This window comes from Etheostoma spectabile, chromosome 3, assembly GCF_008692095.1.
Source record: "Etheostoma spectabile isolate EspeVRDwgs_2016 chromosome 3, UIUC_Espe_1.0, whole genome shotgun sequence".
Taxonomy (NCBI): domain Eukaryota; kingdom Metazoa; phylum Chordata; class Actinopteri; order Perciformes; family Percidae; genus Etheostoma; species Etheostoma spectabile.
In genome coordinates, this window is record NC_045735.1 from 21,796,142 (window position 1) to 21,817,554 (window position 21,413).

General features: G+C 40.6%; 2 protein-coding genes across 3 annotated transcripts; one reads left to right on the plus strand and one right to left on the minus strand.

Moving 5' to 3' along the window:
* Positions 1-587: 587 nt before the first annotated feature.
* Positions 588-12,984, minus strand: LOC116671424 (integrin-linked protein kinase). Of its 2 annotated transcripts, none has more exons than XM_032502682.1 (13): positions 12,811-12,984; positions 11,185-11,448; positions 6,450-6,615; positions 4,767-4,862; positions 4,555-4,651; positions 4,377-4,460; positions 4,077-4,162; positions 3,857-3,966; positions 3,489-3,616; positions 3,165-3,286; positions 2,906-3,005; positions 2,194-2,324; positions 588-2,050 (listed from the first exon to the last, which is right to left on the minus strand). In XM_032502682.1, the coding sequence occupies exons 2-13, from the start codon at positions 11,271-11,273 to the stop codon at positions 1,901-1,903; spliced, it is 1,359 nt and encodes a 452-aa protein (XP_032358573.1). In that variant the 5' UTR covers positions 11,274-11,448; positions 12,811-12,984; the 3' UTR covers positions 588-1,900. The 2 variants fall into 2 exon arrangements, with proteins under 2 accessions (XP_032358573.1, XP_032358580.1); XM_032502689.1 differs by having other exon boundaries at positions 11,185-11,398; positions 12,811-12,946.
* An 843-nt stretch (positions 12,985-13,827) lies between these two features.
* rrp8 (ribosomal RNA processing 8) lies at positions 13,828-20,405 on the plus strand. Its single transcript, XM_032502615.1, has 8 exons — positions 13,828-14,042; positions 14,152-14,272; positions 14,922-15,180; positions 15,328-16,180; positions 18,357-18,486; positions 18,572-18,678; positions 18,771-18,867; positions 19,700-20,405. The coding sequence occupies exons 1-8, from the start codon at positions 14,035-14,037 to the stop codon at positions 19,811-19,813; spliced, it is 1,689 nt and encodes a 562-aa protein (XP_032358506.1). The 5' UTR covers positions 13,828-14,034; the 3' UTR covers positions 19,814-20,405.
* The last annotated feature ends 1,008 nt before the right edge of the window (positions 20,406-21,413 follow it).

A 21,413-nucleotide genomic window follows, 5' to 3' on the forward strand; every position in this document is an offset into this window, starting at 1 on the left:
ACTAACCCCAACCGGCCCGTCAGACGCCGCCTACCAAGAGCCTGGGTCTGTCCGAGGTTTCTGCCTAAAAGGAAGTTTTTCCTCGCCACTGTCGCACTGTTGCTTGCTCTGGAGGAAACTACCAGAACTGTTGGGTCCTTGTAAATTCTGGAGTGTGGTCTAGACCTACTCTATCTGTAAAGTGTCTTGAGATAACTCTTGTTATGAATTGATACTATAAACAAAATTGAATTGAATTGAATTTAGGACATAGGGAGCTAATTGTAGCCTTACTCAAAGTAATTCAGCTATTCCATTATTGTTATTCCATATTTTGGCAATAAAATATATTTATATTTCCCCAAAAAACATCTATGCCTTTTATGTTGCTATGATTTAGTTATATTGAAAGACTCAACCCTACAACAGGTTCCCAAAAGCACTATTTTATGTTGAGTTAAGTCTCAGCAGGTAAAACATCATTGGCCTGATATTGATGTTGCTTTTCAATGCTGTTTCACATCATCAAATTATTCATTTGGAAAGCTTACACTTTGCCCAAATAACCCCAAAGCTTCACATTCCTATGAATTCACACATTCAAGTTGTCAGTATTTTTTCATTTTAATATACTTATATATAAATACATACATTTGTATAAGTCATTCTTGATTTTGGCTTCAAACTGTGACTCTGCACAAAAAAGCAAGCTGGTGGAGGCACATAGATGATGCAGGTGGAAGAAACAACCCATGAGATTGATATAAAGTCAGACGCAATGTCGAGGACAAAAACAATAAAAACAAGTGAGAAAACAATATGACAGTTTGCAGAATGTCTACACCGCCCCTCAATGTCCAAGTCACCTTCTGTTGGCAGATTACATAGATGCATGCCAGTATGCAACATAAAAATAACACTTGAGTTAAGCACAAAGATTTTTTAGACATCTTGAAAAGGACACTATACTCTTTGTTGAAAAGTACAGCTAACATAATACAACCGTTAAGATTTTGAAGGGAAAATAACGAAAATAAACTAGATTACAGTCAGACATTTGAGTAATTCAGTTACATTACATCATTGCAATTAACAAGACATTCAACAACCTTGCAATTCACTTTGAAAGTAATTTTCCCAAAGTTAAAATGATCAACACTGGCATTTTTGCCGCACCAAAAATAAGGTTTCTATGGCCAGTTTTACATCATTTTCAAGTCAAGCTCTAAACATTACGACAAGCTGAAAGATACAATACTGCTTAGTACTCTCACAGGCACCACTCATTCATAAACATATTCATAATCTTACATGTTGTTTGAATGCTTGGTTTCAGACATTTGTCATGCTTTCCCAGTTGCATACAGTTTGTTGCACAACACAACAAACATTATGTTTTCCCCCACAAGACAAGCTTTGAGTTAATATGTTATTTGTTTGATTAAAAGCCACCAGTATAGAGGAGCAGTTTTCTTTCAGGGTGACTTTTTAATAGAGAGCCCACTCCAGATAAGAAAAATAAGGCCTTAAATCAACTGAAGCAGCGCAGCAGACTGTCATGCTGACGTCCACAGGTTATTCAGTCTAGACGATTGAAGACAATGGTACTCAGTCCACGTGATAACAGTTCAGAAAATTAACAGTCAATGTTAAGCTCTTGCAAAGACAGCCTCAACAAGTCAGTGACAAAGATGAAGACACTAATAAAAACTTCATATCACATTGAAGAACAACAACTTAAAAACAAGTGACTGCTGCTGAGTTCATCTCAGAAGCAGAAGCTACAGTGGCGTTGAATGCAGCAGTAGAGTAAGAGTTTAAGGCAATATTGGTAAGCACCACACCACCATACCAGAGTGATATTCAAGGGTGAGATATCCCCTAATTCAACGGTTCAATACAGGAGGGTAGGGGAGGGTTTTCACTTGTCCTGCATTTTTTCCAGAATCGGCACAATCATGTCAAATTTAGGCCTCTTTGCTGGGTCTTCGTTCATGCATATCTTCATGAGCTTGCAAATGTGGGGCGAAATGCCGGGTGGGATGGTGGGCCTCAAACCCTCCAAGGCAACCTGAGAAGCACAACAGACAGAAGTTCAGTACTGTAGAAAAGATATTCTTGAATGTAATAAAGCTATGAGTAATGGTTTGTTTTTGCCTGCAAGCGTCTGCTACTCAGCAGGTAATTTAATGAGCGAAAGATAGCTCTGCTGACCTTCATGCCTATTTCCATGTTGGAGAGGTCAGCATACGGCACTTCTCTGGTCACCAGCTCCCACAGCAGGATAGCAAAGCTCCACATGTCTGCTGACCGACGGTTAATATCTTCTGGCTTCTTCTGCAGGGCTGCAAATCACAGAGAGCAACAAGTGAAGAGCATGCAGAGCTGAACTTCACAACAGCAGAAATGAAATGCAGAACTCTACAGTCAATGCACTTCACTTGTTAAACACTCTCTCCATCTGATTAAATGTTACAGAGACATCCTTGCTAAAGATAAGGCCTGTTAAAATGATTCACCTTACCAACTCTGTACATGTGTGCTTTATCAATAATAATCCCTTCTGTGCTCTCAATTTAATGGCTCACTACCCACTATATATAGACTGTAGGGAGGCTGTTTCTATGGCAACAAAGCTCTTGAATTTTAATGCAGTCAACAGCATGATGCTCCATACACTGCTCTGTGAACTTAAAAGCTTTTCTGTGGATTGCCATTACCGTTTCTATCACTGCAGCAAATGTTCCCTGGCTATATTCACATTTTGTAACCAATTTATGTTTTTGACTTGATATTACTGTATCTCAAGGGGAAATCAGCTGTAGATTACATTTGGTTCTGAGACAGTCTAGAGTTTCCTGCATCCATCATTCACGCTCATGCTTCAGCTGTCACTTTGGGTCTGTGCTGTATGAGTGATGCCTACCCTCGGGGGCTACCCATGCAGGCGAGTACATCCTGCCAGGACACTGGAAGGAGAACTTGACATCTGCCATGCTGATCCTGGCTGTCATGTCTTCATCTATCTGTGGAAACAAGGAACACTGACTGAGATGTCACTTTAAAGTGTAACAGACAACACTTTTCTGCGGTTTTCTGTGTTTTTAGGAAACACAATTCCTTTAAAATCCAGTTTGTACTTGTATGACCCACAATACTATGCTGAAACCACAACTTCATCTTACCACGACACTCTTGCTGTTAAGATAGTGGCGAGGGATCAGGGGTTCAAGTGTGTGTAAGAAGGCCATTCCACAAGCAATATCCAGGGCAAACTTCACTGCCTGCGTCTGGTCCACCACAAAGTCTGACAGCACAATAAGTGACAAATAACAGGTTTCAGCCACCCTTACTTTCAACACATAACAGGATGACAGTGAAATGTCTACAGTACAAAAAGTGATGGGCAACTTAATGAGAAATACGAAAGTGCAATAAATCACAAATCCCTGCAAACCACCAAAAATGGTGACAAGTACGGACTTTGTGACCGGAGTAGAAGTACTCACTGGTGCCTTCATGCAGCACGTTGTAGAGGGAGCCATAAGGCATCCAGTGTGTGATGATGATGGGGTGAGGGGCGGGAGGAGACTGACATGCTCCCAACATGGGTAGGACATTCGGGTGGGAAAATATCCTAGGATGGAGCCCAAAAGGGAGGGACAGGGGAGAGAGACAGACAGACAGACAGACAAAAAGAGGCAAACCCACAGAGGATTTGACAAAAACAGACGGCTTGTGTTAGATGCAAACCCCCCAAAAAAGAATACATAAAGTGTGGCTCAACACAATGGAAACAGACAAATGAGTGACAACAACAACAACAACAACAGCATAGATCATAGAGGCTGTAGAAAATGTATGATTAAATAATAACCTGAGTTTGGGATATTCCTCATTGAAGTCTCTACTTTTCCTTGTGGTCCAGTCACGAACTTTCAGCACCTTAACAACAATCTCATTTCCTTGCCAGCGCCCTTGCCACAGCTACAGACAAAAATTAGATATAGAAAAGTTGGAAAGAATGACATGTACCATGACCATTCAGAATGATAAAATAATAATAAATAATAATGCTAGAATAAAATCAGAAGTACCTCTCCAGACTGGTTCTCATTTACTTTAGCCAAGAGAGAGAGCTGTTTGTAGTCAATGCCTGCATGTTTGTTCAAAGTGCCATTGCCTAAAAAAAAACCAAGATGGAGTTCAGACAAAAACCCCATTACTTGTGTGTCTATACAGACAAAAAAGCAATGGAAATTTCAAACACCACGTTTAGATTGGTTTGGAAGTCAGCAAGGAGCAGTTTCACCCTTTCCTGCAGCACTATAAGCAAAACGACTGATGGAAACTGGTCAGCTCATAAACTGATTTATGTGTGTGTGTGTGGGACTTACGGGGTCGAGTTCTGGTGGTCCCTTTCCAGAACGTGTCCTTGAAGGGAATCTTAGTCAAGTTCTGTCCGCTTTTCTCTGCTTTTTCTGGATGATGAAGGGAAAGCCCGCAATGAGAAAAGTGAACACTGAGACTATCAAAACAAGCATTTGAACCTGTTGGAGTAGGTAGTCAGGATACCTCTGAGGAGTTCACGCAGGTGGGGTTTGCCTTTGTCCAGGGGAGTTTCCCCATATTTGTTACAGATGCTCACCTGAGCCCCATTCATCACGAGGTCCTGAGTTTAAAGGACAGATTGGTGTCAGTGACATGTTTGATAGTTTATCATGATGGGAATTACACATAAAAAACAGATAAGTCTCAGCTTTAATACCACCAGGGGGCGCACAAACCTCAGCCACTTGGTCTTGGCCCCAGAAGCAGGCATAATGCAGTGGTGTGTTCCCGTGTTCATTGGCTGCATTGGTGTCTGCTTTGCACTGGATCAGCTGAAAGAGAAGCAGAATGAAATGCTAAGCAAGGCTGCTCATATCTGTGCTTGGGCTGTATACAGGGATGAGTGTTAATGCTGCCAACAAAAATCATGGAAGTTCGTCTTGCCAGTGGACACATACCAGAGGTATTGAGACATGCCTAACGTTGAACTCAATAGCTGTCTGGCAGCAATTCTAAATCAGACACCCTGGAGCAGAGGCCTCACTTTATGGAGTATGATACGCTAGATACAAGAGATTTTTTTCTGAGACTAAAGTTAATATCTTTACACAAATACAATAGACTGGCAGGTCACTTTGTGTTTTTCTATTTAACCAACAAGATCTGCTGTTAAACAAAACCTATTATAATTTTGCAAACCAGTGGATCGCAAAGCCTTTAAACAGGACATCTAAAAAGGAATCCTGCACGTGATTTATGCTGCATAGGAGCTTGTTCAGCACAGACCCGGATCAGTGAATGGATCCCTGTATTGCTGTGCACAAATTGTGCTTTTAAATGGTCAACTATTTTGACCTTGTTGGTAGATCAAAAATTGGCCATAAATTGTCTACCAGCAATAGAGTCAGCCGTGCAGCTGATGTATTTGTCCTATAGTTGTACCCCTTTTGGTATCTTAAAAAAATAAGCAAGTGGGCAAACTGACTCTCCCTTGAATTTCATACAACAAATAGCTTGTTAAGAAGTGTAGTAGTAAGCAGGATTTACAGTGGCTTGAATAATTAAAATAGCCCCCCCATCATCACATACCCTTCACCATACTTAGAGATTGGCATGGTTTTGTTTCAGTTAACCTAATAGCTGGTTTAATTTGCATTGAGAGATGATCTTATGGAAACTATCCCATGCCTATCTATATGTATGGTGAAGGGTATGTGATGGTGTGTGGGGGGGGGGGGGGGCTATTTTAATTCCCAAGGCCAAGGGAACTTTATTAGGATGCATAGTATCCTGATCCACGAAATAACTGGCCTTTAAAAATTAAAATGTGCCTGCCTCTATGGGAATTTAACATACGGGGGTGCATACTTATGCCCCCTGTATTTTAAGGAAGAAAATGTATTTATTTACAATACATTATTCATTCACAAAGACAATTGGTGTCCTTAAAATGTTTTGATGGATTATGTTTTTGAATTACGGCATTACGATCAATTATCCTCAACACTGAGAATTACTAAGCCTTCCTTCAGTTTAAAGTTGTTTATGGTGGAACTGCAAGAACAGACAAGACCTTTGTATAAAACTGCTGTTCAGGTGACATCATTTTAAGTTTTATAAGATCCTGCATTTATGAAGCAAACTTGAAGAGACCCATCATCATTTTGGCTGGTGAGATTTTAACACCGTTGTGCAAAGGAGAGATTAGTGCTGGTTTAACATTTTAACATTAACAATTTATTCTGACAAATGGACCACAGAGAGAGTGGGTCAGGTTACAATGGCAGGGAGGTAGCTCCTATATTGATAATCATCAGTAAGAGTTTTACAGTGGAGTTATAGGATGACACCAAAGTAAGCAGGTAGGAACATTTCCCAGCATAGCTGTGTGCATGCTCCAATGTTTACATGAACCCTACCTTTCCCACGATGTCGCGGTGTCCGTGGCTGGAGGCCAGGTGCAGAGGCGTGTCGTCTCCACGATTCATGACGTTGATGCGAGCCCCTCTCATAATGAGCATGTCCACCACGCTGGAGCGACCCTCCCTGCATGCCCAGTGGAGAGGGCTGAAGCCGTGGTCATCTCTACAACCAGGGAGGAGAATTCATTATCAACACAGATTTTATGAAAACCTTCAGTACTGCAATACCGCAGTACTTTAAATAACTGCAGGACAGGTAGGAAGGTAGGGTTTACTGCAGGGTTATTGTATGAGATGCAGACTGCATTTGTTTTAGCCAGTTGTACCTCCTAAACTGGCATCTGATTGTTTATTTGACACTACAGCTTTAACGTTGTTTTAGGCAACATAATGAGGAATTATTTGTTCATTTGTACTTCTGTAATTTTTCTCAGAAAAAGGAAGCTCAAGCAACTCAGCAACAGGCTAACAACAGCAAATAGGCCTCCGGTGCAACTCATTCCTCTTTGTCTCAGTGACACTGGCAGCGACACATGATGGCAATCTGATGGCAATAAAGACAGAAATAAAGAAACAGTAAGAGCTGAGTGGCAGAGAGTCAATCAGGAAAAAAAACAAAACGCTGAGTGACAGAGAGTCAGTCAGGAAAAGAAACAAAACACTAGGCTGAGTGCTGCAGTCCTTATAAGGCCAAGTGAGATTTCCTCCAGCAGCGCTGCACACGCATACACTCCAGCTGCAGTGTGTGATTGTGTCATTCTTCCTTTCTCTGCCCTCTCTGCCTGGCTGTGGTCACCTCCTCTCATACTAAGTTGCCTCCCTCATCAAAAATCCCTATTCTTCTCATTCAGATCATCCTCTCCCTCTCAGTTTTACTGAAACAGCTGGACTGCACTGATGATACATTTCTTATATATTCCTTTGTGGGCTTTATTGTCTGTGACGAGACACAGCACAATCCTCCAGTTAGTAAAGTTATGCACTTGCTCTGAAATTATGAGCAGGCGGACAGCGTAATAATGTGATCCGAGAACTGAGGGGGTATTATGAATCTGCAGGAATCTGAACCCTGTTCATGCACCCCGCCCCCCCGCATCAATTTCCTGGCCTTTATTCACACATTCTGCAGAGCTCTGCTCAAACCAGCATCAACAGCCCCACAGAGACCCCCTCTCAGTCCCACAACACATATCTATCTGTGCATCTGAGTGACCTGCTGCAATCACACCAGATCTGCTGGTGTGCCATTTCCTCTCAGACCAAAAGGCCAAAATCCTAACAACTAATTAGCCTAAGTTAATGAGAAGAAAACGCCCCAAAGACTCACTTCTCTGATTGTATTAGTTTGTGTTAATCTTGAGCCTGTTTAGGAAAAAAGGAAGAGTTCTGAAGTGAACGTCTCTTTTCTTTAGAAGTGAGAGGGCACTCATAAACATATTACTATGACTGTATCTGTATCTGTATGAGCTTCAATTCACTATTTGCAAATAACTAGAGCTGAAACTAGTAGTCAAGGCATTAGTCAGTCAATTGGCATAAAATCAAACAGCAACTAATTTGATAGTTGATCAATAGTTTAAGTCTTTTATCAATCAAAAACTGCAGTCATTATCTCTATGGGTCGAGCTTTTCCAATGTGAGGATTTGATGCCTTTCACTGTTTTCTATCAATGTTATCTGGCTATTATAATACCATAACCAGTTTCAGTGTGTTGGTTGACTGAAGATCATTTATTATATAATAACAAAAGATAATCCTCAATCCACATACAACTGCTGAAAATGTACTACTTACACATCAAGTAAGGCTTAGGCCTCTGGTTTCTGTGTGTATTTCTATTCATGGGTCCTTTTTATAGGATAGATTTTCCCTTTAAGCTAGCTCCATCCCCACAACCCCAAGGCACTGGAGTGCCAGGGTTTTTTCCTGCTCACCCCCGCCACACTGGCTGCGGTAATTTATTTCAGGCACTTCCACCTGCCAACAGGGCTCAGTTTGGCAGAGGGAAAGGCTAGAGGAAGAGCCCCTGTCTCTGCCCTCCATGTCTCTGCCCCGACATCCCCACCAGGGCATATAACCAGCCTCAGAGGAGGGAAAACTAAATTCACAGAAACACCTAACAAATGAAAAGAACAACAATGCGACAATGTTTTCACATTGGAGAAACTGACTGTTAGTTCTGTCACCTCATGAAACATTTCATATTGCTGAACATAAGAAGAGCAGAATTTATGCCACTGAGGGCTAGATATTTCCAACCATATCTACGGTAACTAGAGCTGTAACTATTCAAAATGTTGCTGTACAATTAACTGTCTCAGTAACAATTGCAATCAACAATACAAGTGTCTCTTTCACTCAAATTTAAAAATATATATTACTTTTTTAAAACAACATCTTTTGGTTATCTCACGGTCATATAATCGTTATTTTTCTGATAATTAAGTCTAGGAGTGTCACAATCTTTATTCAAATTTGGTGTCACAATTTTGACGCAAAGAGGCAGTGTAAAACCTATTTAGAGAAGGCCAAAGAGAACGGCTATATTGTAACCATTAAGGATCATTTGTTTCAAACTTTGCAATTTACTCATGTAAACTTGGATGAACCGTTGATGTGCAATGAGTGGAGCAATCTAATACCACTGGGAGACGAATACCGGAAACATAAGTGGAGGAGGGGAAGCCGATGTGCGTTCACACACACACACACACACACCACACACACACACACACACCACACACACACCACCCACCACACACACACACACACACACACACACACACACACACACACACCACACACACACACACACACACACACACACACACACACACACACACACACACACACACACACACACCACACACACACACACACACACACACACACACACACACACACACACACACACACCACACACACACACACACACCTCTTCCAGTCCTGCCCTACTACAATAATGTCTCCCCCCCCCTCTCTTTCTCAGTTTTGGTAGGTGGTAGATGGTTCCCTCGAGGCCTGTGTGTTATTCCTTGTAAGGAGATTCAGCATTCCACTACTACTCTCTGAGAGTTACATCAGTGTAAACACACTGTCATCAAGGAGAACAGCACAATTTACAGTGAGGAACTGATGGTGAAGATATAGGGAGTTTGCTGAAATATAAGAAGGGGAGAACTAGAAGTTCTGTCGAGAAATGAAAGGGCAACGGAAAACGTCTTTCCATCACTGGTGGAGATATATCAACCGGAAAAGAGACCTTGACATACAATCAGCTAATGGAGTCACATGTAGGGAACACATGGATCCACATTGGCTTAATGCAATCAAACCATATAAACAATGGGAAAAATAAATAAAATAAAAGTAAAAACAAAGCAAACACATTGTCAATATTTGAGTCCCTCAGATGGAAAAAAAAACAACAACAATCCAATGTTTTCATATCATGTCTTATTATTACCACATTATGACTTAGTTGGACTACCTAGAGTACTTCTGGATGTTATTGCCTCTTAAACAAAAACATGAATCATTCTCGCTATTGTTACATACGAGATTAGAAGGTAAGTAGATTACTAACTTTGCATAAGTAATCAAAGAAAATAAAATGGCAACTACTGTTTTATTTAAAACTTAAGAAACTTGGCAACAACGTCCTTTGCAAGCAAATCATTGTTGGTGTAAAACACAATCCAACATAGTAATGTGTTCACTGCTTAAACCTTCTTACCATAAAAAAGTACTTAAACTAAAAGGTACTTTAAAAAAAAAGACAACACGAGAGCAGTTCCAAGGTACACAGTCATCATAATTAAATTGATTAATTTATTCTCTCTTTGCTTGCTCTGAAAACAAATAACGGTAGTCTTAATCTAGGACAGAGGGGTCACAAAAAGAAGTTTTCCAAGTGGCCATCACTACTTGCCTAGCAAGCTCTGCCAAGTTTTTTTCTTTACAGTCAGCTGGGGATACAGCAGCAGCTCAGGACTGACCGATGATCTGTAACTATCAGACAGATATTTTGTATAATAAACATGTCAAATCGTACAGAAGCCTGCAGTATTTGGTCCACTCTTCTTATTAAATTTCTGTAAGGCCTAAATTCAATTGCAGCAACTTGTGACTAAATCTACCGTAACAGCAGGTTTCCTGTCCAACATCAGACTTTTGAATTTCTCTGCTGTGACATCAACATGTGCCCACAAGGAAATGAGTTCAATCGCAGGCCACAATCTCACGAGGGACTGAAAAGGCGGGCTATCAGCCTGCACCAGAAATTGGGTTGGAGAATGCAACATTTAAAGTAAGCAATGACGCTGCAGTGAAACAGAAATATCCTTGAGATTCTGATTCATGTTGTGGCAAGTTTCATGCAGATCAAGAACAGTTTTGCAAAAGTAATAATTGGCTGAAAAATATAGATACAGGAGAGAGGAGCCCCTATGAGTGCCTTGCATCAAAAAGTGCCTTTTTTATACCTTTACCCACCCTGTTAAAACACATCCTCAATGAAAGTGAGCACCTGCTGGATATGAGTTTATCAGTCGTGCTTCAGGGGCGTATAATACTTTGATATTGCCTTAAATAGATTAAGCTAACTAAATAAAGAGAAGTCTAAGACTAAGACTAAACGTTCATGTAGCCATAGACAGAAGTGATATGTGAATTCTGGATACCACTAACATCCTGACAAAAAAATCCAGTAATAAATAAACCTGGACTCACCCTTGATTGAGGTCATTCTCTGTATTGTCCAACCATAAGCGAACTGCCACTGCATTGCCTTCACGGCACTGTGTGAATATATCATCCATTTTGGCTGGTGTATTCTCCTTCTCTTAACGTGCACCCGTGGGAGTAGATGCAGAAGTGAATTGGGACAGATGAGAGAGGCGACCCGAGGGGTTCAGCAGGGTCCTGGCCAGCATCAGTCCCTCATCTGAGACAATGAGGGACACAATCAGAGACGCTCACCCAGTCACAGTAATCCTAAGAAAAGAGGGGACATGAATGGGGAAGATGGTTTCTTAACACATTTCAATCTCTATTCCAGATGATAACCCCACTCATTTGATCCTGTTGTACAAATGTGATTTTATTTTGGATTGCTTTTGTTTTTTGTAAAATTTCTTTGCAAATTAAATGTGTTTAAGTTATTATTAAACCTAAAAAGAAAAAAGCCAAGCAACCAAGACACCTTGAGGTGAGTAATCTTATCCACCCATAATCCTGGCTGGGTGTGACGTTTAGGGCATTGTGACTCACAACATGGTTGTGACACCATACTAGATAAACATCTTTATCCTGTGTCATGCCAACTTCTGTACTTATTATTTTATTTGGCACTGACAGGAGTTAATTGGCAGAAAATTATCTGCAACTATTTTGACAATGGACACGTTGTTTAAGCCATTTATCAGACAAGAATGAACGAATGCAACTCAATTCTGAGGATTTGCTGCTTCTCTCGGTCTTATGTGAAATTATACAAAAGCGTATTTGTGTTTTGGGCCATTAATCAGACAAAAGCAATCTGAAGATACCAGCTTGAGCTTTCCTGCATTTCTGATGGACATTTCTATTCAACACAATGCATACAGGGAGATAATATAGTGTGAATAAAATACTTCCTCATATATCACACAGCATAAAAACAATTGCAAGACATTACTGAAGACAACAGATCGTGACAGGGTTAACAAAAGGTGGCATAAAATCAGCTGGGATCACAATTGTTAACTTGCATGCACAATCATTTTGAATAAAGAAATAACGTTACATTTCAAACTTGATGTTTTAATAAGAACACTCAAACTCAAAAAGATATAACGTTAGTAGATGATAACACGACTTTAATGCGGTGCAATTTAACATGCCTTTAATCCTTTGAGGTCGACTCTGTGAATTAGTGGGATTTGTTCATGTAGCTAACGTTAGTGAACATAAACATAGCAAAAATCTGGCGTCACAGTGATGAGTTGACCGTTAACCATCTTCTGCCTTTGCAACAGTGTGACTAGCTGCACTGCTATGTAGCTAGCTAACAGAGGAAACGCTAATTTAAGTTAGCTGGATATCCCTTCAGCCCCTGTCAGTACCACCGTTTGCTTTTATTACACTCGAACAAACTACAATAAACTAAATTAGCTTTACACATTAGCTAGCATCCGCGGGTTGGCAAAATGAGACACAGGCTAACAAGCTAACGTTAACCAACTAACGTTATTCTGACGCAGACTGTCTCCGTTTCTCTCATTTGACGCTGACTTGACTGAGACACTAAACAATATAAATTGGTGGTTTAAACAGTCCAAACCAATACTAAATTAGCCTCCAAGACGATAAACTTACCGGGTATATTCGCCTGTTGCGCTGTAATGCGGTTAGAAGTTATTAGAAGCGTTATGTTGTCTCCAGTAGATTGAATGCTGTGGGACGTCCACACCCTCACCGCCGCCGTACGTACGTGGTAACGTTCAGTGGCAAGTGGAGAGGGAGAACTTCCTGCCTCCTACAGGCGGCGGAGAGAACTGCAGTAAAAAAAAATCACGGCCTCAGGTCATGGACTTTTAAGTTAAGAGGCATCAACAAGTCCTAGGTCACAGTTATGTGCAGTGGTAGAAACTGATATTTTACTTGCAAAAGTAGCAATATAACAGTGTAGAAATACGGTTAACGCTACAAATAAAAGTGTAAATTCAAAATTCCATTAATGTGAGAAATGTTCAAACATTTCCATACATAATACATAATGTAAAGCCACAGTCATTATTATTATGTGGGAATGTGTTTGTCAGAGTAGGGGAGCGTTGGAACAATTATGTATTTGAAAGTATGATATTAGTAAGGCTGCTATTAGAGTTATGTCAATATACACTGTGTCATTGTTTTTTATTTAGTAACTCTATGTTAATTATTAGCATTTATGTAATTTCTTGAAGCAAAGTCAAGCTTGAGAACACACATTCATGAAGATTATTTTATCGGGCGTTTTATGCCCTAATTTTCCATAGGACACACGAAAACACGCAAGGGGACAGAGAGTGGGAATGACACGCATCAAAGGGCCACAGGTTGGATTCGAACCCGCGGCCGCTGCGTAGAGAGCGAACCCCTGTACACAAATGAGCCTGCTCCACCAACTGAGTTAACCTGGCCACCATCTATACATTGATGATGGTTGTAATTCAACTACTTAATAGTTGTACAATGCACTACTTACAAAAACATTATTGTTGTGAATGTTTTTTATTATTATAAACACAAATGGTTAAATATGGTAGTTTACAAATCCTGAATAACAGAAAATGTAGTTGCTTCGAACAACAAACCACAGAAAAACTTCATGTCCCATAGATCGCTGGTGTGCTTGCGTCATCAACATGCGACTGTAGTTCTGTTTAGCTTCCTTTCCGCACATGAGAGAAACCAACGTGGCTTTTGCTTTTGACCAGACATTTATGCAGTTATTAAATGTAGTTACATGTTTATTACAATTATTTTTTTTATACAAATACCATAATCTACGATTCAACTCGTCTGACAAGTAAATTAACTCGTTTTTATGTCGCATAGATGAACTGGTGAGTAACTGAATTAGCAGAGTTAGCGCGTTGATAGAGAAGAAGTGGCCCAGGCAGAGTTTCAGTCGTCTCCAGCTGTGTTTCACATTTGGGTGTGTGTTTCTTCCAGTCCTCCTGGTACCATGTTTAATGAGGATGAAGACTGGAGTGACGAACAAGACGCCCAGGTCCTGAGCAAGACTGTCCTCAGAAACACCCAGAAGACTAATAACATCAGCACGAATGTCAAGGTAAACTCAAATTCAGCTCAACGTTTAACTTTGCCTGCTGCTAGTTGTATTCACATTAAATCTAGCCATACTTATTGTACATATTTCAATATCATCTAATGGTGTGGTATATGACACCATAAAGACACATGCTATTAAGGCAAGTCAACAGCCAATTGTTGTTTTATTACCATGATTAACAGCTACTTTGGGAGACAGTAGGCTACATATATACATGATCAAAGTGTGGACACACACACACACACACACACACTAAAACAAATTTGATTGACTAATATAACACTGTCTTAATTAGGGCTGAACTGTTTGGAAAACAGTACAAAAGTATTTTGACCGATGTTGCAATTGATTTACAGTACAATATGATTGTGATTAGCATTTTTGCCTTATTATTAAATATAAGGTATTTTTCTAAAAACACAGTTTGTAGGCCAGCACATCTCTGCAGCCCCACAATACTTGATTCAAAATTGTATTTTCTTTCTTTAACAAATATTGCGCCTACTGCAATGTGGATGTTACACCAGTCCATGTTGTGATTTTTATATTTATTTTGATCAATTGTTCAGGCCTAGTCTCAATATCGGACAGTCTTCAACATTTCAGTTAAACGACTTGATTATACTATCTGAATGTATCCCCTGATCAGTCCATGGTGGTTGGGAAGAAGAGCCTGATGCGGACCCTGCAGACATTGGGCTCGGTACCTGAGTGGAAGAACGACGACCATCGGCAGTCCAGTGACAGCGAGGCAGAGGTCCCATCACACAGTCAGAAAAGAAAGAACAGAAGGAAGAAACGAAAGAAAGCGGAGATGACAGCAGAGCACCAAGGGAATGGAGACTTGGATCAGACTGTCAATGAGGAACAACATTTAACAAAAAAGAAGAAGAAAGACAACAAATTTGGTGAGTTATTAACTGCTTAAAAGCTTACATTTCATTTCACTTACATTTTAAAGTGTTAAGTATTTAATGCATTCTGAAACAGAACAATGCTGATGTTCACACAATTTAACTTTGATGATGATTAACATGTTTTCTTTCCTTCTTAAGCATCTCCGAAGGTAAAAATCCCATCTACGGGTGAGACAAAGGATAAAGAACTTACCACATCTGCAACAGTGAACATAAACAAACCAGAGAATACAGAGAAACTGAGCAGACAACAGTGGAAAAACAAAATGAAGAACAAGAGGAAATGTAAAAATAAATACAGCCAGAATGATCCCAAGATGGAAGTCAATAAAGCAGAATCCGCGGAGCAACACAAGCCAAAGGAAGAAGTCAAAATGGATTCATATAGCAACAACAGTCAGACACCAACCAAGAAAAAGCAAAAGCAACGTAAACCACAGAAAAGGAAAGACACGGAAGAGGACACTGAAATATCCGGTCCAACAGAAACACAGACGCACAAAGAGGAAAAGCAGCAAATTTGTGGCAAAGGTGAAAAAGCTGCAACAGAATCTTCCGCTGATGGATCAAAACAAAAAGCAGATGAACGTAGAGTGGCGATCACAGGTGATGATCACAAGTTACCCATGAAAAGACCTGTGCAGACCAAAGAGCAGATTCTGAAAAGAGAGAAGCTGCGGAAAATGCTCCACAGCCAGGAAGCGGTCAGACAGGAGAGTCCTGCAGAGCTGAAAGACGAGCCGGCGGTACCAGAAGAAGAGGTGAAACAGGACCGCTCGGCCTCCCTGAGGTCCCGCATGGAGCAGCGGCTGGAGTCGGCTCGTTTCCGCTACATTAATGAAGTTTTGTACAGTACGTCCAGCGGCGAGGCGAAGCGTATGTTCAAGCAGGACCCGCAGGCCTTCGGGATCTACCACAGAGGATACACGGCGCAGGTTCAGAGATGGCCCAGCAACCCAGTGGACGCCATCATCTCCTACATTATAAAAAAGTGAGCTATTATAGCCAATGTAGTATTTTGCATGTCATTTAACATTTTGGATTTTTTAGGTTTCTCTGAGTCCTTTTTGGAGATCTCAACTGCATCTCAAGGTCTTCTTCAGCAACTGAAGCTGGCTCAGGTGTACTCACATGCAGGGCCTGAAATTAACACCCAACCACCTGCCAAATGCGGGTGAACTTTACAATTGGCGGGTAACACTGTTACTCTACCTGCCACATTAGCAGGTAGCCAATGAGAATTGAGTGATTCAGACGAGTAACTATCAGTAAACAGGGTACGCATTTGCTTACTCCCTTTTGGTACCAGTCCTTTTCTCTATTTCGTTTTCCCATGCGAACAGTAACCCCTCAGTGTAGGCGGGATTCTCAGCTGATTGCCAAACTGCCGTGACATCACCTTCAACGCAACACTCATTGGCAACCAAGCAATCAAACATATGCACTTCGGCAATTGTACGGCTTAGTTTTACGTAAAGGTGGTCCGATACCGTTTTTTGCTTCCCAATACCCTTTCTGATACCTGAACTTGCGTATCGGCCGAGACAGAATACCGATCCAATACCAATGTGTCATATATTTGATTATTTGATTATGTTTTAACAGCTGTATACTACTATCCCTGTATGGATGGGATATGATTTCCGTCTTTGCCGTCGGTCTAGCTCAGGTAAAACTCTTTGTGAAACATGAACACAAACAATGAACACCACAGAACTTTCTTTTATGATCTTATGATTTATTTCAGCCGTTCTGAAAAAAATCCGAACCTCTATTGATGGACAACCAAACGTGTTGAACTACAAAGTTCAGTCAAAGTTCAACGTATGGTGGAGTCCTGATCGAATACAATCCTCACAGCAGAAGTCAGTCATGACTGGGACATTTTTTTTAAATTTTCCATTAATTTCCTGGATTTGAGTGCTTTGTAAGTTTACAGCATCTTTAGAAAAAAAAAAAACAGTACTTCACAAAGACAGGAGTTTCTGTAACCTTTCAGCTCAACATCTGCACTATTTAATACGTGTGGCGATTCATTTGATTCACAGGGTGTACTGAATTTAGATCTTTGCATTGATCAATGCCGAATCATAACATGCATTGTTACAGACACTTTAGTGTCAACCTCTCAATACATTAACAGTGCCCTCTCTTTACACCTTCAGAGGAGTAAAAACCATAACATTTCCTTCGCATTGCTTCTTGGGGGTCCAAAACTCCCATTATCTACATCATTTATCTTCAGTATACAGAAAATATCTTCCATTACTCTGCTAAAAACTGTCAGCGAGGTATAATGCAGGAGATAAGGCTCCACTGTGGGTGTTGAATTGATGCTTAATTTGGCTGCTTTGAGAAAACGGCCTTGTTAATGTCAGCAGTTTGGGAGAAGATGAGCAGTGTTGGCTGTGTGTGGTCCTATAAACTTTAAGGTGCCCTCGTTCTGCTCATTTTCAGGTAATTCATAATTGTATTTTGAGGTTGTACCAGAATAGGTTTATGTAGTTTTATTTTCAAAAAACACCATATGTTTGTTGTACTGCACATTGCTGCAAATCCTGCTTTCACCCTGTGTGTTTAGGTCTCTGTTTTAGCTACAGAGTGAGACATCTCACTTCTATACTATCTTTGTTTGGAGTCTCACATGCTCAGTAACTAGGTAAGATCACATCAGCTAGATAACTCTTTCTCCAGCTTTGGTCAGTACAAGGCAGGATTAGCTGGGAGACTTCTTCTAGACAAGGGGCACTTGTAGAATCCCTGCAGAACAGGGACATGGACGTAGTTCTTTTGGAGATTATGGTGAACTAGTGTGTGTTGTAGCAGTGTTTTGCCATTGAGAACGAGCTAGCATGCTATGGTTAGCCACCTCATCTCGGCTAGTGAACAGTTCACCCGGACACTGAAGGCAGAGGACATTCAGAAACCTGTATCTCACTCAAAACCGCATGAATGTTTTTTTCCAACTTTGTATGCATGTGGAAGCACCAAAGACACAAAATAACGCCCCAAATCCCAGAAAAAAAGTAATTTACTTTCTTAACATGGGCACTTTAAATCTGCATCGGTTCTCTGTTGATTGTAACTTTGATTTCATTTAAAGGGGAGCTACTCCTTTCAGTTCTTACATCCTTTAATTGTAAACACATCACTTGTGTCATTTCCAGACCTTCCTCTCTGGTGGTTGCAGACTTTGGTTGTGGTGATTGTAAAATAGCGCGAAGCGTGAAGAACAAAGTGCACAGCTTCGACCTGGCAGCTGCCTGCGAGCTGGTCACAGTCAGCGACATGGCCAACGTGAGTGTGTCGTTTCTCTGCATGCCAATTCACGTGCAGTCTGTGTGATTGTTAGAAAAATCCAACCCATTCTCTGTGTGTGCAGGTCCCGCTCCGTGACGGCTCCGTGGACATCGCTGTGTTCTGCCTTTCTCTCATGGGGACCAACCTGGCAGATTTTCTAGCAGAGGCCAATCGTGTCTTAAAGAAGGGGTAACACATGTCACATCGATTCAGTACATGCACGGCAGCTTTGTGTGTATTTACACTTTATGTCTGTATAACTGTTCTTACTATTATTGCAGGGGTGTCCTTAAAATAGCGGAAGTGGCGAGCAGGTTCGAGAACGTGCGGAACTTCATCTCCGCACTGGCAAGTCTGGGATTCAAGATGGTGTCCAAGGTGAGGCATCAGACAAGATTTTTTTATATTATCCAAATTTGTGCATGCGTGGTCACAGCTGTTTTAAAATGAAATGGACATTGTTCATCCTCCTATTATGAGAATCCTTCTAAAGATAAAGCAAATGGTTAGTTTACATTTTACTTTTGTTTCTAGCTGTACAATCTTAACAAAAGATGCAACAATATGTATTGTCACTACAGCTATTGTAGTTTCTTTTTCCTTTAAGAAGTAGGCTCGTTCAAGATGAGCCCGGTCTGTGCAGAATCAATCACCGGCGATTGCCTCCCGTTGCATGCTGGTTAGATTTGTGTCCAACCTGATCCCGAATTTGACAACAAGCTGATATATGGGTCTGATAACATTTTATTAATTCGGAATCGGACCACAGGGGTTATGTTACATCCTGTTAAGCCTAAATGCTGCTGAAAACCGCTGGAAACTGTCTGACTTTACCGCAGATTTGTTTCATCGCCCCCGACTGCTGCCGCCTGCTCTTGTCCACTTTACAGGCGAAGCGCAGTTTATCTCAAACGAGCCTTGTCTTTTGTGTTTTCTCAAAGAAGTCGTGAGTAGCTGGTAGATGCAGCTTTCATAATTTCTAGCGTGAGGCTGTGGTGTTGCGGGCAGGAAACCTCAGGTAGAGCAGAACATTCAGAAAACTGGTTCATTGTTGGCAACAAACAGACTTTGTTAAATGTATTAAAAAGGAGGTGAACACAATTTAAACAGCTCACTCTGAATAAGAGTTAACCACACGAAGTGGAGGTATCTACCCAGTGGCTGACTGCATGTAAAGACTGATGTTTTCCTTTTTTTCTTTCTTTCATAGGACACAGAGAACACTCATTTCTACTCCTTTGAATTAATGAAGACTGGAGATGCTCCAGAAAAGATAAAGACATTTGGACTGCAGTTGAGGCCATGTGTCTACAAGAAAAGATGAATAGGATATTATTTTCTTTTTATAAAAAACCCTAAGCAGTATGTTTGTGAATGTGCAGCTTGGATGTACTGTTTTCCTACGCAGTAGTTGTACATTTGTATCTAAATGTATTGTTTTTTTGTGTTAAGTGTGTAACTGTATTGCTACATTTTGAAGCCTCTGTAATTCACGGATTTGAACAGAGCTGAATTATCTGCAATATTTGTACATGGTTTCTCATGTAATACAGGAATCAGTGATCATCCGCCATTACTATCCAAACGCATTCAGATTTCCTTCAGTTGTCTCTGGTTTAAGGTGTGCTGATTATTGAAATAACACTGTGTGGCGTTTGGTTGGAATGAAAACCTACATACATTTTTGGATGGCACATTATATACACCACCGGTCAAAGGTTTGGGGTCATTTGCAAATTTCCATTCCACGGCATTATAGACAGAATACCAGCTGATCTAAGTAGGTGGCTGATATTTATTGCAATATCTACATTGCCCATTATCAGCAATCAGGGTCCAAAATTAGTACAATCTACTAGCCAAATGCTGGTGAAACATGCAAGTGGCTTGTAGATTTTCTTCAATCACCAGCCAAAGAAACTATGGTGCTATGGTAAAATTTGAACATTCACTAGCCATTTGGCTGGTGGACAATAAAGTTAGTTTTAGACCCTGTCACCAACCATTCATCCAGTGCTCTAAAGCAGTGGTTCTTAACCTTGTTGGAGGTACTGACCCCCACCAGTTTCATATGCGCATTCACCGAACCCTTCTGATGATGGCCAAGCGGGGCGTGTCATCACGAATCATATAAGTCGGGTGTGTGTCTTGACCTCCGCCGAACCCCTGAGACTGACTCACCGAACCCCTGGGGTTCGATCAAACCCAGGTTAAGAACCACTGCTCTAAAGGAACATTCTGTTTGCTAATCTGATATCATTTTAAAAAACTAACTAGAAAACGTTGGGAGAACCCTTTTGCAATTATGTAAGTGCGTAATGTAATCTGAAAACTGCTGCCCTGGTTAAAAAACAAAACAAGGCAACTAATCTCAGCTGGTATTCTGTCTATAATGGGGTGCAATGGAAATTTCTAAGTGATCCCAAACTTTTGGCCGGTAGTTTACGAGCCAAGAAAACAAGTGTTTTAAATTGTCTCATTAAAAATAAAACTTTTTTAATTAATCCATTTTGTGACTATTACATGCAGGATTACGGAATTGCATTTTTTTGTAGTAAAGTACAGTGGTTGTGGCACTAAAACCCTCCATACAATGAAAATGACCATTTTAGAATGTAATATTTTTCACTGCTTTAAGAAATTCTTCAGTAACTCATTAATAGCAAATAGATATTTGAGTTCAACATTAAAAGGAAGGGGTTTTATTTTCAATTATAATGACCGTAGGCTGAGTGATTGTGATTAAAACCTGATTCACTCGGTTGTGTCTGTGGAATCATTCGCCACCAGAGGGTGTAACGGCACTGCAAACTAATGGGTGGGTTAAACATGAGTAAGTCTGCATCTGGATCATGAGAGTTTATTAATAGTTACTTTGGTCGTCACAGCAGATGGTCCTCACTGATTTAGTCAACCAAAGATAT

Excerpts from the sequence above, each read along its gene's own strand:
- rrp8 (XM_032502615.1), top strand. Across the intron at positions 18,487-18,571 it reads CAGTCAGCGACATGGCCAAC|GTCCCGCTCCGTGACGGCTC; the intron begins GTGAGTGTGTCG and ends CTGTGTGTGCAG. Across the intron at positions 18,868-19,699 it reads GATTCAAGATGGTGTCCAAG|GACACAGAGAACACTCATTT; the intron begins GTGAGGCATCAG and ends TTTCTTTCATAG.
- LOC116671424 (XM_032502682.1), bottom strand. The coding sequence starts at position 11,273 with ATGGATGATATATTCACACAGTGCCGTGAAGGCAATGCAGTGGCAGTT. Across the intron at positions 6,616-11,184 it reads GAGAATGACCTCAATCAAGG|AGATGACCACGGCTTCAGCC; the intron begins GTGAGTCCAGGT and ends CCCTGGTTGTAG. Across the intron at positions 4,652-4,766 it reads GCCAAGACCAAGTGGCTGAG|GACCTCGTGATGAATGGGGC; the intron begins GTTTGTGCGCCC and ends CTTTAAACTCAG.